General features: G+C 41.6%; 1 protein-coding gene across 27 annotated transcripts in view; it reads left to right on the top strand.

The window, feature by feature from the left end:
* The window catches only part of BAZ2B (bromodomain adjacent to zinc finger domain 2B), a 267049-nt gene that overhangs the window by 164725 nt on the left and 85390 nt on the right, over positions 1 to 16934 (top strand). For 26 of the 27 annotated variants that reach the window (XM_069982753.1, XM_069982751.1, XM_069982754.1 and 23 more), the window contains one exon: positions 3780 to 3926. In XM_069982753.1, the coding sequence (XP_069838854.1) occupies positions 3782 to 3926 (145 nt within the window). In that variant the 5' untranslated portion in view covers positions 3780 to 3781. Of the gene's footprint in view, positions 1 to 634; positions 652 to 3779; positions 3927 to 16934 lie in introns of those variants that run through there. The other variant, XM_069982755.1, reaches the window with a different exon arrangement.

The raw sequence follows: 16934 nt of genomic DNA, 5'->3' as shown, positions 1-16934 counted from the left end.
ACTGTCTAGCGCAGAAGAGGTTTTCTATGGGGGTTTGCTACTGCTCTGGTCAGTTTCTGTAACAGACAGAGGTGGCAGCAGAGAGCACTGTGTCAGACTGGAGAGAATAGACCACTTCCTGCAGGACATACAACAGCTGATACTGGAAGACATGACTCAAAATTACAAATTGTTAACTGGATCAAATATATATAGTTGTAAAGGGTACTTGATGTTTAAAAAAAAAAAGAAAAAACTTCTGCTATGTCATAGTGACCTGTCAAATTTTGATCGGGTGCCGAGATGCCATCCAAATGGGCAGAAGCATGTAGCTGAGCACTGAGCCTGCTCATCAGAACTTGGCTCTGGCTGGAGAGTCTATGGGTTTTCTGGCACCGATCGCACCACTTTCTTAGTAGAGCCGAGCAATAAGTGTAGACGAACAGGAACAGCACTCTGTTGAGCTCTGCTGCTCATTTGTTATAGCGTATGGTGAGGGCCTAATCACCCAAACCCAATAAGCAAAACTTTAAAACATTGACTTAAAAAAAACTTTAAGGGAGGATATAATGCATTAGTCTAGAAAATTCACATGAAGTGAGGAGCATCAGCCAAAGGCAGTGTTCACCTTACGATATGGACCTGGAGATTTTTGTTGGTGCCTAGACACAGGTAGAATAAAAGTAATAAAAGATTGTGCAAAACTTTTTCATCCAGTAACTAGATTCAGTATAACTTAAAAGGGAATCTGTTCTCTCTCGATCAAGTTCAAATCGCATGTGTCAAAGAGGTGTTGCTGGGTTGAAGAATGCATACCTCCTCCCTCCCCCCACCCTTCCTAGCCTTGTGTATTGGCTATTACCACTAGGTTGGGAGGCATGTGGGAGGGAGGAGGCAATAATACGTCTCGGAACTGCCTCTTCAGCATTGAGCATGATGTTGAGCTGACCAATTCCCTTTTAAGAGTTCAGTACTTCTGTTTAAAGTCAAGAGTTACAAACAGCACATGTGTAGTAAAAAATGTACAAAACATAGGGTCACAAAAAAAAAGTGGGTGCCCCCTTAGCTGGCAATGAAAAGGTTCAAAGTGGAGATAAACAAACTTGGCCAAAGTTGGGGTTCACACAAACCTGAACGGTCGGCATTTGAATCCCGCTGCCTGGAGAAGGTGGATGGAGCCTGCAGACTGCCTGGAAAACATGGATACAGTCTATACTGTATAGTTCAAGGGTTGCAAGGAAAAAAGATAGCAATGATTGTTTTACTGTAAGAGTAATGGAGATATGGAATAACCACCCAAGAACTTGTTTTACAAGACATAGGTGATGGCTTCAAGTGGTGTTTATGCAAATGAGAATGTCCATCCACTGTGATTACCACTTGGGATCAGAAAGGAGATTTTTTTTTCCCCCTTCAATGACAGATTGGTTCAAGCCTTACAAGTTGTTGTTTTTAGCTGCTAGGTCAGTAGAAGACTTAACCTTCCATTTTCCTTTAATTCACATTCTGCCTCCTTTCTTGTTCGATCTTGGAGCCAGTATATCATAGTAAAGGTGGCCATACACTCCTGACCCCCCACCAGCAGATGATGTCAGTCGAGAGAAGGGTCCGACCTAATGGATTTTCACTTCCTGGCCCTTTTGTTCTTGGCACCAGAGCTACCTGGCTGCTGCTTAACCCTTCTCCATCGGGAACACATGAACACCTGACCATGCCGAACGTTTATCTTTATGGACATACAGTATCTTGGATCTTATAATGTGTACATTAAAGACTATAAAAAAATATTTTTTTACAATGCATGCACAGACTGACATTTTCCCATAGACGATACATTATTAGATTTCAGATACTGACCCGTTTTATACCTATTTTACTGTCATATTTTACTGTGTGTGAACATAGCCTTAAGATATATAAATTCTTTTGGATGTTTTTTGGGCTACAGTATAGAAAGTACCTGTGTGCACGTCGGCAAATTCAATGGAAACTTTCTCGGTGCATTGGATGACCAGCTAAATCTCTTGCCTAATCCTATAGAGCTGTTATTTACTCATCAGCTATACAGTGCCGAGATATCCCCCCACTGTGTACTCTCACATTGGTCCCTGTCCCCGGAGGGATCACAGTGTAATTTCCCTATCTCAGCCACTCTCACACATGGTAGAGTTTCATAGGAAGCCAATAACATTAAGTGCTGTGTGTTTTAAGAGTTTGCAAAGAAAGTGGATTATCTGGAGGAAAAACACACGGACGTGGAGAGTATAAACAGTAGACCGTGCAAAACCCATGGAGATAATGGTGTAGTTGACCACACACAGCCGAGCACCATAGCGGGGGATCATCTGTCCACTTAATATCAAAATTCCAATAATATTCCACTCTGTCCATGATTGGAATGCACTTTGTTTTTATTTCGTTTTGCTAATGATTCATATTATATCGTTACTGGATATTATAGGATTATGTTGGAATGTGATACGATTCTGATGACTCATATGTGTCATGATCACCAGTATCTCTAGTTGTCAATCTGGTCACGTGTATGTATACATATGTCTTTAAATAGAGTTGAAAAATTAATGAATCAGCCCTATATCTGAGATCTTAGGACCCTATTCCACCAGACGATTATCGTTCAGATTATCGTTAAATCGTTCGAATCCAAACGATAATCGTTCGGTTGAAATGCAGTTAACGATTAATGACCGAACGAGAAATCGTTGATCGCTTTATAAGACCTGGACCTATTTTTATCGTTGCTCGTTCGCAAAACGTTCGCAAATTGTTGGCATTGAATAAGACATCGTTTGGTCGTTTGCAATAGATACGAACGCAATAGCGAATAAATAGCGAAGAAAAAACAATCGCAATTACGATCATAAGTAACGATTATCGTTCCATGGAAATGAGTGAACGTTTTCAGGTCTTTCGCAATAGCGGTCGTTTGAGATCGTTAATCGTTAACGATTATGCAAATGATAATCGTCCGGTGGAATAGGGCCCTTATTCTGTTACGAGAACCTCCATCTACTGATATAGAGCCACCATAGAGATTGGAATGCCTTCATACACTTTAAAGAGTCAGCGGGTCTCACCAAAATCGGCAGAATCAGCTGACTTTTCACTAGGACCCTATGGTTTAAAGGGATCTTTTCATTAAGACGATGCTATGAAATCTATCAGCAGCATGTTATAGAGCAGGAAGAACGGAGCAGATTGATATTTAATCTTGTGGGAAATGATTCCGTATAACTTGTAATTTCTCGATTAAAATCCCTGACCGTTCAGGGTTAAGGAGTCCAGTGGGTGGTGTCACTCAATGGAACGGACTCTTTAGCATGGAAAATCAGAGATTTCAATGAATAACTTAAAAGTTATACAAAATCTTTTCCCAATAAGATATATATCAATCTACTCAGATCTTCCTGCTCTATAACATGATGTTGATGCTTAGGTAGCATTTACATGGTGACAGGTTCCCTTTAAGCTAGCCATAAACATAAGCATAATGCCAATAACAATAGCTGTAAAGCTGTAAATGTAATGTCAACGAGGCGGCCCAACTTTGATTTAAAATTTTCCTTTTCAAGATCGTAATAACAAAGTAATAGGAAATAACATTTGGCCGATATCTTCCTTGAATCCCCCACTATATCTATGGTCAGCTTTATGTATGCCATGTGGCTAGCCATCTTCTTTCTATGTTGTGTAGGATTTTAGTTTCACACAATTGTTATCATCACACAATTGTTTCTCTATTGTTATATATTTAATATTTGCTTCATGCTTTGTTCCAGACATGGAGTCTGCAGAGAGGATAACAACATCAAACCCATCGTCTGTGACTTCTTCTTCGCCTTCCACCCCTTCTGTAGCATCAGTGGTAACTAAAGGAGGCCTTCCCACAGGAGTCACCTCTCTGAGCTCCTCAATTACGGCTTGTGGTAAGTGGTCTGAATTTTCATGATTATGCCTCTTCCTGTGAACGTCCTAGGTAATAATATAATAACAATAACAATAAATCTGTTCTGAATATTTCTGATCCTTAATAGTCCAGGTCCCTAAAGGAGTTGCCCAGGCTTAGAAAAACATGGGTGCCTTCTTCCAGAAACAGCACACCAGTCTTGTCCTCAGTTTGGGTGTGGTTGTGCAGCTCAGTTCCACTGAAGTAAATAGACATAAATTGCAATACCACACACAATCTGATGTCAGGGGGTGGTGCTGTAGTTGCAAGAAAGTAGCTGTGCTTTTTCTAATGCTGGAAAACGCCTTTAACATCCACGTCATTATATAGTTATAGTATGTGTTTAAGCCACCTGATGAGATGATTATTTAGGATTTTGACTGGTTGGTACTCTAGAAAGAAGAATTTTTCCCCAGTTCTGTCTTCTCTATCCTTGCTGCCATTATTAGTCCTGATGGTCATGTCAATTGCAGGTATACGGCATGTAGGAAGCAGTTGCTGGGTCTGAATATATCTACAAGTCTTGAGGTGAGATATAGAAAATAAGCGGCACTCACCATGAATTCCATAGTCACTTACTGTGTACAAACAATAACTGATAAACAGGCGCCGACAACTTATTGAAACACACTTGCTGGTACCCCAATATCCCGCTGTTTATCGTTTTTTGTTTGCACACAATAAATATGGAATTCATTGTGAGTGCTGCTTCTTTTCTATATCTCACTTCAAGTCTTGTTGGCAGAGCACCATCAAGGGCCGCCGATATAGTCCGGCGTGGTAGTCTCCCGCATATGTGGTTGAGCAGTTCATGACCAATTATATAAAATAGGGCAGTGCGGAGTGTAAATCTATCCTTACGTCTGATTATATCTAGCATGCTCCTATAAATGAATATAGTCCCTACAGACGGGCTAATTTCCCCTGTGACTGCTGTACAGCTCCATTTCTAGTGGAAAATTATACTGTTGATAAAATAATAATAAGGTCCCTAGTGGTCTTTTTTCACCTTTGGGGGGACAGACTGTAGGAACAAAAAAAAGTAAAAAAATTAAAAATAATATAAAATATATATATATATATATATATATATATATATATATGCAAAATAACCCACACCCCCTAAAAAAAGGCCACCCCTTCACCCATAATTGCTGTAAAACGTCCCCTGACCCATTTCCCCAAAAATGCACATGTATTATATCATGTTGTAAGGCAACACTGCATGATTTCAAGGAAAATCTTGTCTGTGTGTATATTTTTTTTAAAGGATAACTCTGGCCACAACTAAAAATCCTCCGCAGGCAGGAGGGTGCAGGAACATTATAAAGAATGTATACCTACCTGCCTCCATGCCCCCGTGGCGCCATATCACCACTTCTTTGACAGACGCCGGACTTCATTTTCTTCCAGCTTCCTGATACATTACAACCAGGAGGAAAGTACCTGCTCAGCCAATCGGTGACTGCAGCGGTGTCCTGCCTCAGTCACTGACTGGCTGAGCAGGCATTACAGAGGCTGGGTTGTGACACTGCAGAAGCCAAAGGGGCAGGCCGGGGGCAAGCTGCGGTCCAGGAGCAGCGATGTGGTTCTACAGGGGTTCGGGATGGATAAGAATACATTTGTTATTATGTTCAATCTGCCCCCCCCCCCCCAAACCACTTGTACCTTCGATTAGCTGCTTTTAATCCAAGCTCTGTCCTGGGGTCCGTTCGGCAGGTGATGAAGTTATTGTCCTAAAATACTACTTTTAAACTTGCAGCCACGTGCCCAATGAAAGTATCTGTGCCCTAACTTTGCACCACCCCTCCGTCCCTCCTCCCCACCCTTTTTATCATTAGGAATGCCTCTCCTAAGTCTGAACATTACACAGGTGTCTTAACGATCCAGCCCATGTGCCATGCTGACACAGCTGAGGAATAGGAGACAATCTGCCTGAAGCATTTATAATGATGAGGAGGGCGGGGAGGAGGGACAGAGAGGGTGTGCCAGCCTAATGCATACACAATCTAAGCCCCGGCCCGCCAATCTAAGCCCCAGCCCGCCAGTTTAAAAGTAGTTTTTTAAGACAATAACTGCATGCCCTGCCAAACGGACCCCTGGACAGATCTTGGATTAAAAGCAGCTATCCGAAGGTACAAGTGGTTTGGGGGGGCAGATTGTGGGTACAGAGTCGCTTTAAGTAATAACTCCTAAATTCCTCCATAAAGCATTGCATTAGTATAGATGATAGGCGCTGGCTGTGCCTCTCCTCTGTCCTCACTTCTGTATAGATTTCTATATCTCATCTATCACACAATGCTGTCTATTTTTCATTTATTTACCTCTATTTATGTACATTTCTGCGCGTGCTGCCTGTTCACTGTGACATTTCAGAAGGGAATAAGTCTCATCAACATTACAGGAAAAACAGTATTTAAAATGTCAGCTCTCTGCTAGAACATTAATCATGAGCTTAATATACCTATTGAGAACTAAACTCTGCCCACAGGAATGTGTTTCACCGGGGATTATGGAGTGTTTCAATAGTTACATTTAAATAGAGACGTTCCTGAAATGGAACGCCTGGAACGGATAAGGGAAATGCATTAAACATTACCTGGTTGAAGAAAAGTCTTTAAAGGGGCAGCATCGTTTTCTGCTAGCAAAGTCACAGAGTCCAGTACTTAACCAAACGAACAAGAGTAAGATAGCTCACTAGGTGCAGGTGTAGGAGACTTAGGTGTTGAGGTAGTTGCTGGGTAGAAGCAGTGCAGTAGGACTTGAGAAAAGTTTAGGTTGACTGGAACTAGGTACGGGGGGACCCTCTTGGGGACCTTGTCTAACTAGTAGCAGTATTCTGCTGCGATTGTGCTGAGAGAATAGGTTTGTGTGCAGAAGACAATACTTATCTCACGGTTAGTAGCATTATATAGAAGACTGCCTTTGGCCCAACCAGATCAGAGAGTGCCAGGTTGAGTAGCTAGAGGCCCAGACCTATACAACTGGGTGTAGCAGACTCCTCAAGACACCTCAAGGTAGCCGTGCGTTTATCAGTAGAATACCTCGGCCTATGCTCTTTGTTCTATTGGGGACCAGCCTCTTGCCTCTTAAAGACTGCCCTGACGAATCTGGAGAAGGATCCCTGACATAGAACGGTTACCCCTACTCTGGTTTTAGCACTGCATAGTGACCAGAGTATCTTGTAGAAGAATATTCCTTAGCTGTATCTTAAGGCCCTATTACATGAATCGATTATCGGCTGTATTCAGCCAATATCGGCCGCTACGACCGATAAACGTTTTTTGTAATAGAAGACAATAATAAGCTGACATGCACAATCTCGGCTGATAATTGTCTTTCAACAGTCTGAAACACCAACAATCAGCCTGACAACAACCTTCACTGTTTCCTATGGGCTGCACGTACGATCTGACAATTGCCTGGGCAGCCCCACATAGCTTGTGTACATTCAATGCTTAATCAAATCAACTGGTGTCAGAAAGTTATAAAGATTTGTAATTTACTTCTATTTAAAAATCTCAAGCATTCCCGTACTTATCAGCTGCTGTATGTCCTGCAGAAAGTGGTGCATTCTTTCCAGTCTGATACAGTGCTCTCTGCTGCCACTTCTGTCCATGTCAAGAACTGTCCAGAGCAGCAGCAAATCCCTATAGAAAACCTCTCCTGCTCTGGACAGTTCCTGACATGGACAGAGGTGGCAGCAGAGAGCACTGTGTCAGACTGGAAAGAATACACCACTTCCTGCAGGACACACAGCAGCTGATAAGTACTGGAAGACTTGAGATTTTTAAATAGAAGTGAATTACAAATCTATATAACTCTCTAACATCAGTTAATTTGAAATAATAAAAAAAAAAAATAGCGGGAGTTCCCCTTTAAATGACATACATCTTAAAACCACCTGAACGTCAGGACTTTACAGTGACGGTGATCCCCAAATAAAAATCCACCTCTGAGCCACTGATCTCAGATTTCTGTTCTGTACGGTTTTCTGTTCTGTAATTTTGGTTTTTCGTTCTGTCATTTCGCTCCTCATATTACTATAAAACCCATTTTATGTAATCTCCGAGGACGTTTTCAGTGACAGAAGTAGTATATTAAACATCCCAGCATTTTATTGATGTGTCATTAAACTACTCCAGCGTACGTAGAACTCATTTAGGAAAAACAAACATACTTTCTGCACCCTCTTAACCATTCTAATGTGCAAGTACATTTGCACAACACTGAGCACTGTGGTTTTATATGGGATTGCGAAAGAAACATGTAAGCAATTCTGTCTGCTGCTTTTATTTTATTTTTGCTTTCTATTCAAGGAAACAGGTTAGCAGCCTAGGCAGAAAAAAAAATGCTTTGGAGTTTTTTTTTACTTACATGTGCAAAGTGCTTACTGATGTCAGCAGAAGTCCTTAATGGAAATGGCCATTAATATACATTCTCCAGTACAGGAAGAACAACATAAATTCACTTAGTGTCACTGAGGAAGCAAGCTTTCCGTCACAGCTTCAAATGTATGTTTTATCATATATATATATATATATATATATATATATATATATATATATTCCTGCAGCCAGTAATTCTGGGAATTTTTTTTTATTGTGACTGTTTAAAGGTCATGGAGAGCTTTTAACAGATATTTTTGTATTTTTGTTTTCTCCATAGATTCTTATGGAAAAAGTGTGCTTACTTTTGCTTCTACAGTCTCTACAGTTTGCTGAATTAACGTTTTTTTTTTCTCTATACTTGTACACAACTGATATGCAGGTTTGCCCCTTGTATCTGTGTATACCCCAGTTGGTGTGAGCTGTCCTTCACGGTTTCTCTACCCTCTGCCTACTGACAGCCTTAGGTTTCTCTCAGCAGAACTTTAGAGTTAAAAAAAAAAACTATTTCGAAAGAGGCTAAGAAGCAAATTAACAATAAAAAAAAGAATCAGTGCAAAGTTATCCATAGCATTTAAAGGGACATTAAACATTGAAATAAACAGATAAACTGAGATAAAACAGAAAGTCTTCACATCTCTTTACTAGCCTTTATAACTATCTTTTTAAAAGCTAGTACAGAAATATCGGTATATTTTCTAGAAATTGTTGAAAGGGCGGAGTTATCTAAAAGGGGAGGAGTTCCAATTGTTTGAATTTCTTTGTCAGTTCTTACCGTAACAAACGGTCTCTAGCTACACACAGCCTAAGCCCTGCCCCACAGCTTATATGCAGTCTAAGCCCCAACACATTCCTAAACTTGAGAAAACTAGAGGAAATTTTTTTTATAATTGTGTGTGTGTGTGAGAGAGAGAGAGATTTATCACAGATGGTGTAAGTGAAACTGGCTCAGTCGCCCCTAGCAACCAATTAGATTCCACTTCTCATTCCTCACAGACTCTTTGGGAAATGGAAGGTGGAATCTGATTGGTTGCTAGGGGCAACTGAGCCAGTCTCACTTTACACCATGTTTGATAAATCTCCCCCATAGTTTTTAGGCAGGGAAGGAATAAAGAAGACTAATGACATTGTGTTGCTATTTTTTTCCTCTCAATATTTTATTGTCCCTTTAAGAGTATTCAGTTTCATAGGAGTTTTATGGCCTTCTGGACATCTGCCTGAAAACTGCAATGTGACTGCCTGGTACTACAGCTAAAACACCCTCTGTCCCATTCATTTGAATGAGTGAAGCTGCAGTACCAGGCATACCCACAGTCATATGAATGGCACTGTACCATGTACTGCAGTTAAGGCATCGGTGCTCCAATGTTATAGGGGGGTAACCCCTACTGATAATGTATTAATGGTCTGAATTATGTATAGGCCTTCAATGTAATATCCTATAAAAGGAGCACTATGTAAAACTGATCTGCTGTGCCTGGTGCATTATTTTAATGTGCATTTAAGATTTGTCAGAATTCAACAAAAGATGAAGGATGAATACCGTCTTTGTGGCTTTCAGTGCACTTGTCTGAAAAGAACGTTGTCTCTAGGTGCGTTACAACTATCGGAGATAACACACGGACAGACATTATCAAGGGTCCTTCAAGAGACCAAAAAATTCACAACGTCATTTAGTCACCGGGGCATTTGTTCAGAACACAATGAGAAGTATGAAGGCACGCCTGGTGTCAGCCGGAACAGGTGGAACCTGAAAATGATGGGTTTTTAATGATATAGTTAGATGACGTTATTTAAAGATTACAGCTGACACCCGACACATAGGATATATGCCGAGCACCTTAGAGGGATCCTCCAGTGATGTAGGAATGAAGATAACATAACTGAGACGCTACTTTTGGCAGCCAGGATGACTTTATTTAGTCAAAGTGTTGATTAATTTCTGGTGAACTAGTAATTACGCTGGTTTTACATGGGATGGGATGAAAATATCCAAGAAGCATAGGCATAACATAAGGACAGGGCAAAGTCTGCTGCCCAGCCCCGTCCTACCATGTGCCATTTATTATACGGGTGTCTTCTTATGTGGCAGATGGGCCACTGTCTGGCTGCAGCATGTGCTCAGTGCAAAATTGATCCATAATAAGGCTCTTATCTAGTACAAGGGGTCTGTAAATGGAGCCAGGCCTCAAAACAAAACATATAGGCTACTTAGCTGCCTGATCTCCCACCGGGGCCATTCTGGCAGTGCCTATCTCTCCTTACTGCACACTGACTCCTGGTCCCTATCTATATGTGTATTTGTGTGTGTGTGTGTGTGTGTGTATATATATATATATATATATATATATATATATATATATATACACTGATTCCTGGTCCACATCTCCATATGTATGTATATATATATATATATATATATATATATATATATATATATATGGAGGGAATGCCTGCACAGCCCTACTGGTCAAGGCGGGTCATTGCTGTGATTCCAGAAAAGGCTGATCAGAGTGGACCAGCAGTAGCGGGGATCGGGGGAGGTGAGTATTCTTTTTTTTTTTAAGGCATACCTGTCTCTTTATGCTTGGTACGATTTGAAAGAAAAAATGCAAGTGAGTAGCCCCAACCTTCCTCTATTGTACCTGCTTGTATTCCCGTTGCCCTGATCATCCATTCTCCATTCAGTGAGAATCTGGGGGGGGGGGGGATCCATTGATCAGATGGTGTAGCCTGTCAGCGGACTGTGTTGCCGACAGAGTATCCTGTCCCTACATGTGAAAGAGGGCAATCACATGTATCCCATGTACTTTTGCCATCCTCTTTGTTAACTACGGCATTTTCAGCGTAGAGAGGACAGCAAGAAGCCAGGACTTCCAGTGTTTAGAGTCTTATTATTTTTTTTAATTTGGCAGAAGGCTTAAAACTGCCCATGGGAAGTCTGACCATAGAATCCATTGAAATAGCGACCCCTGCTGGCTGCATGTGTATCATTGCTTTAAAATGTCATAATGAGCGAAAAAATAATAAAAGCACATTACAGAGTTTGTAGTTAGCACATGTTCTGTTTTATATATATATATATATACATGACACCTCTGTATATCATCACATTTCAGAGATACCTTCTATACATGTAATATTTTAGGCTAGGTTTACATCCGAGTCGGAGGCTTCATTCTGAGCCTCTATTGCAGATTTCATGTCCTGCAGGAAGTGGTTTATTCTTTCCAGTCTGACACAGTGCTCTCTGCTGCCACCTCTGTCCATGTCAGGAACTGTCCAGATCAGTAGCAAATCCCCATAGAAAAACCTTTCCTGCTCTGGACAGTTCCTGACATGGACAGAGGTGGCAACAGTGAGCACTGTGTGAGAACGGAAAGAATACATCACTTCCTGCAGGACATACAGCAGCTGATTTAAAATAGAAGTAAATTACAAATCTATATAACTCTCTGACATCAGTTGAATTGAAAGAAAAAGATTTTCGCTGGATAACCCCTTTTAAGAGAGCCTTCTTCCATAATATGGTCTAATGGAAGTTGGCACAATTGTCATCCATTTTGAACACTTGAAGGTCATACGGAGCCTTAATATACTTGTATGTCGGAGATTTGTGTTGTAGAAGAGCCCCTTGAAGTCTCTTCTCTCTCCATATATGACTCTATATCCCATTGCTTTGCTCACAGGGCCGATAGGCTTCTCTCCCGTAATGACCACCCCCAGTATAGAGATAATTCAGGCCATTTCATGCTCATGTTATCAGTTCATTATAGAAGTCATTCTGCACCCAGTCCTGCTTTGTGTAAGACATTGACATCTTGGACTAGTAATGAGTGATTGCTTTGTGATCTAAAGCTGATTTCCTCGGCTGGATTCAGAGATAAACCCGATATGTCTTTCCCGGTACACGTCTTGGCTCACTGTAGCGTATTCATCTTTACACCAACAAATAATTTATGAGTTTACAAAGAAGATTCTTTCATGCAATGCAGCCAAAGTGACCTCGAAATTCTTATTCTCGTAGACCATTTAATGGTCCGACATTTTCCACGTAGAAGGGTTTTAAGCAGATGCAGTCGCCTTTAAAGTAACATGGTATTTGTATCCTCTGTGAAAATTGATGTTTTCCTGTCCTTTAGCTCCTTCAAGTGACTGCATATCGGCTAATTAAGTATACGCGGATGACTAATGATGCCATTTAAATTCTATACACATAAAGATCAAAGCAAACTGGCAACTTATTTGTGACAAATTGTGATAGAGCGGGGGGGGGGGGGGGGGAGGTTGTAAAACACGGCACAATGTGTAAATCCATTTTATTTGAGGAATGGGATATAGATGGTGGCTATCTGAGCGGAGAACCAGGCTCTTACCATATATATATTTGCAATGGAGATGTATAAATTAACGATAGAGCGCCACTACAGGAGGAATTGAGTATTACAACTCATGATGTGTCCACTGAACACAATGGGTTGTGTTTTCTTGTTTGTCAGCTGATCGCTGGTCCTTAAGGCGCGATTACCGGCCACATCTGGACGATTATCGGATTGCTTGGTGTACTAGAATAGCTCCTGTTAAAAGGCAACGATCAGCAGACATGCACAATGTGGGCTGATCCTTGTCTTTCAAAATGTTGAAAAACACTAGAACGATAGCTTTGGTCTGATGGCCATCGCTGCTTGTAACATCAGACTTCCACTATCTTCTATGGGCCACCTGCCTTCTATGGATGTCCGGGCAGCCCTCCCGCAGCCCCCCGCTCTTATCTGCGGAGAATGAATGAGCACTGATCTGACAGGTCGCAGCTCGCTTTTTCCTCCAGCCCGTGTAAGAAGGCCGTTATACATGATCTGGAACTGGAGTCCTTTACACACTTATTTGGCCCATATGAAAGGACCTCTAGACATTTTTCAGCTCGCCGTCACCATCTTTTTGTGATAGGAACAGGCATGACAGATGCCAACCAATGGTAAAGGTCCGTCAAAAAGTTTGTTTGCCATGGTTTGACTTTTGCCTGGATATTGTAGGGTTCTGTAGGGGTAAGGTTGGGACGGTCGGCTTGTATCCAGTTATGCACATGGAGGAAGTATGCTAAAGAAAGTCCCAGTATTCATAGTGAGTTCCAGGACTTTATTTTGCATGCTAGATAAAGTGTAAAGATGAGTGCAACTTGAGCGATCGTTTGGCATTTGAATACTGAAAAACAAGGATACAGCCATAGGCCTATGGTCGTGTTATCCAGGACTCCCCAGGGCTGCATCCAGCGGTTCCCAAATACCAAAAAATCAGACTCGAGCATGTTGTGCTCATCTTTAGTGAAACGTCTTCAGTGATCAACTTCGTCCATATTGGTCTTTTAAACTACAGCATTGTGGTCCAATATGATAAACTTCTTGGACCAACCAAGACCAACTCATAAAATCACCATCTGAATTTCCCAATGTATACCAACACCTGAATAAGTAAGATCCATTTATGGTTTACTAAATCCTTAATAGAGGACCTGGGGTTCCTAAACAAAACAACCCCTTAAAATTAGGGATGGTTGTTTACATGGGATCAAAATTGCTTCATGATGGATACCTAATAGGGCACCTCAGGATTAAACATAGGACCCTACTGGAGGGAAAGTGAATGAGAACAGAAATAATGCTGGGAATATTGTGTAAATCCATTAACCAATCTTAGAATCAGACTTCAAGTACATCAAGTGGCAAGTAGAGATGAGCGAACCTTGAGCATGCTCGAGTCCATCCGAACCCGAACTTTCTGCATTTGATTAGCGGTTGCTGCTGAAGTTGGATAAAGCACTAAAGCTATGTGGAAAACATGGATATAGTGATTGGCTGTATCCATGTTTTCCAGACAACCTTAGAGCTTTATCCAAGTTCAGCAGCCAACGCTAATCAAATGCCGAACGATCGGGTTCGGATGGACTCGAACCCGAACCCGGTTCACTCATCTCTAGTGGCAAGCTATGGATTGAGGATGTCAAGAGAGCAGACAGCAGTGATCTCCATTGTCTGGGTCACTATCTGCAGGAGGAAGTGTCTCGGTGGTTTTGCTTGCTCTATTTTATTGCAGCAGGCAGCTGGGCATTCATAGGAACACTTCATCCTGATGTTCGGCCCATGTAAAAGGGACAGCGATCAGCCAACAAATAAAATAACTCTCAAGATCACTGTAAAAACTCTCAAGATCACTGAGATCACTGTGAAAACTCTCAAGATCACTGATATTTCTGTGAAAACTCTCACGATCACTGAGATCACTGTGAAAACTCTCACGATCACTGAGTTGACTGTGAAAACTCTCAAGATCACTAAGATCACTGTGAAAACTCCCAAGATCTCTGAGATCACCATGAAAACTCTCAAGAACACTGAGATCACTGAGAAAACTCTCAGGATCACTGAGCTCGGTTCTCATTTTTATGTCCCCATCTGACTTTATGTAGGTCAACTGTATTATGTATTTCAAAATACTAACTCAGTGATAGGGGCCTCATCTGTTTATGGACGGTTTCTAGTATATAAAAATAGCTTAAAAGATTTCCAGCTTTCTTGCTATTTTATGTTTCTATTATTTTATAGAAGTGATGAGGCAAGTGGGTGGAGTTTAGTATAAGGGGGTGGTCTCTCTCAAACTGACAGTTTTACCATAATATACAACAGAATTGGCATGCTTTATGGCAGTAATCTAGATCTACTCTTAGCAGGCATACATTGCTTCAGCATACTCTGGTATAAGTCCAGAATTATATTTTTTTCCTCTTGGAGACATGGGTGACGTAGTGAGTAGACCATTATGATCTGGGTACAACCTGTCTCTTTAAGAACTATCTTCAAGCAGAAGAACTTTTTTGAGTTCCAGTTTTGAGCACAGGGCTGAGTGATCACTTTATGGCATGTAGTACAGTGAAGTGGAAAAAATGTTCTTTTCAAGAAAATGATTCAGCTATTGTTCTGAAATGATAACCTTACCTGTATTCTGACGAGTCACTACACCGTATATACCCAGTCATCTCAGATTATGATACCATGCATCATATACTTAGCAATCTGGGGATATACTGTAAGTGGTGAATAAGCTTGAGGCTTTCATTACAGTCACTTTACCTGTTTTATTTTCACGCAGAGGACACTGTGTGAATCGCCGTCCTTACACAAGCTCAGGCTTTCATATTGTGGCAATGAAATTAGGAAGCTGTTTATTCATCGATGTGAGGAAGTGTTCAGGGTGTGTACATCACCCCACCTCTGTAAGAAGAAAAACAGCATGTAATAACTCGGCTTTCAACGAGGTTCTCGATGTGACGTGAGGCTGGGAAGTTACACAACAAAGTTTGCTTTTATTCTTAACCTGTATGATGCTTCATATGGCAGAAACTGAATTAAAGGATGTCAATTTTTTATGTACCCAAGGTTTGGCTCATTGTTCTGCTTTGTCATAGAAGGAGAACATCAAAAATAACAATGGTGTCCAATCCTCTGCATGCCCAATGGAATGCATTGACTATGCATGACTATGCAGGACTATGGTCGGTCATCTATGATGAAATCTGTGATGGCAACCTCTGAGGAATAGAAGAATGAAGCCGTATATGTTAATATGTCACTAGTAAAATAAATAGGATTTATGTGTTGGTATAAGAGATCAGCCCATCTCAAGCACACATGAGTAAGATCGATTGGCATTTGGATAATGGTGGCTGAAAAAGTTGGATGGAGCCCTAGGGAGATACAGCCTAAGGGGCCTATTCCACTGAGCGATAATCGGCCCAATCGGCCGAATTCGGCCGATTATCGCTCCGTGGAATAGAGACAACAATCAGCGGATAATCATGTCATCGGCCGATCGTTTATTTATGTTCAAACCTAAAATCATCGGGTGGAATAGCGATGCGCGGTGGGCGACCGACGATTTCACAAGCACCATACATTACCTAAGCATGTGGCAGGTCTTTTCCTGTGCTCCTTCTTCCTTCCGGTCCCGCGCACAGCAGCAGCTTCGGTGCGGCCTGTTTTAGCTGACAGAACACTCAGCCAATCACTGGCCAGGACCGCCAGACAGGCCGCACCGAAGCTGCTGCTGCGCGCGGAAGGGGGAGGAAGAAGGAGCGCAGGAGAAGACCTGCAACATGTTTAGGTAATGTAGGGTGTTTAACAAGGGTTGCAAGGACATCGGAAACAATGTACCTGCAGCCCTCGCTAAACGATTATTGGGCCATGGAATAGGCCCAGTAAACGAGCGCCGATCTAGCAGATCGCGCTCATTTACATTATTGATCGGGCCCCCATCGGCCAGCGGAATAGGACCCTATGGCCTATGGCTGTCTCAATGTTGACCAGGCAGCCTTAGGGCTGCATCCAACTTATTTAGCCACCAGTAATCAAATGCTGCACGCTCGGGTGCGGACGAACTCAAACGTGCTCAAGGTTTACTCATCTCTAATAGTCACCAGTTGCCTTGTGAAGGCCAACCTCATTGAAGACCACTTTTCAATGCAATTTTTTTGTGGTCTTCTATATTTAATATAAAGACCCTTTACTGTCTAGTATAGGAGACAGGAGTATGGATACCATCTGGGAAAA

Source organism: Dendropsophus ebraccatus, chromosome 9, assembly GCF_027789765.1.
Source record: "Dendropsophus ebraccatus isolate aDenEbr1 chromosome 9, aDenEbr1.pat, whole genome shotgun sequence".
NCBI classification, from domain to species: Eukaryota; Metazoa; Chordata; class Amphibia; order Anura; family Hylidae; genus Dendropsophus; species Dendropsophus ebraccatus.
This window is presented reverse-complemented; position numbering and strand designations above follow the sequence as displayed.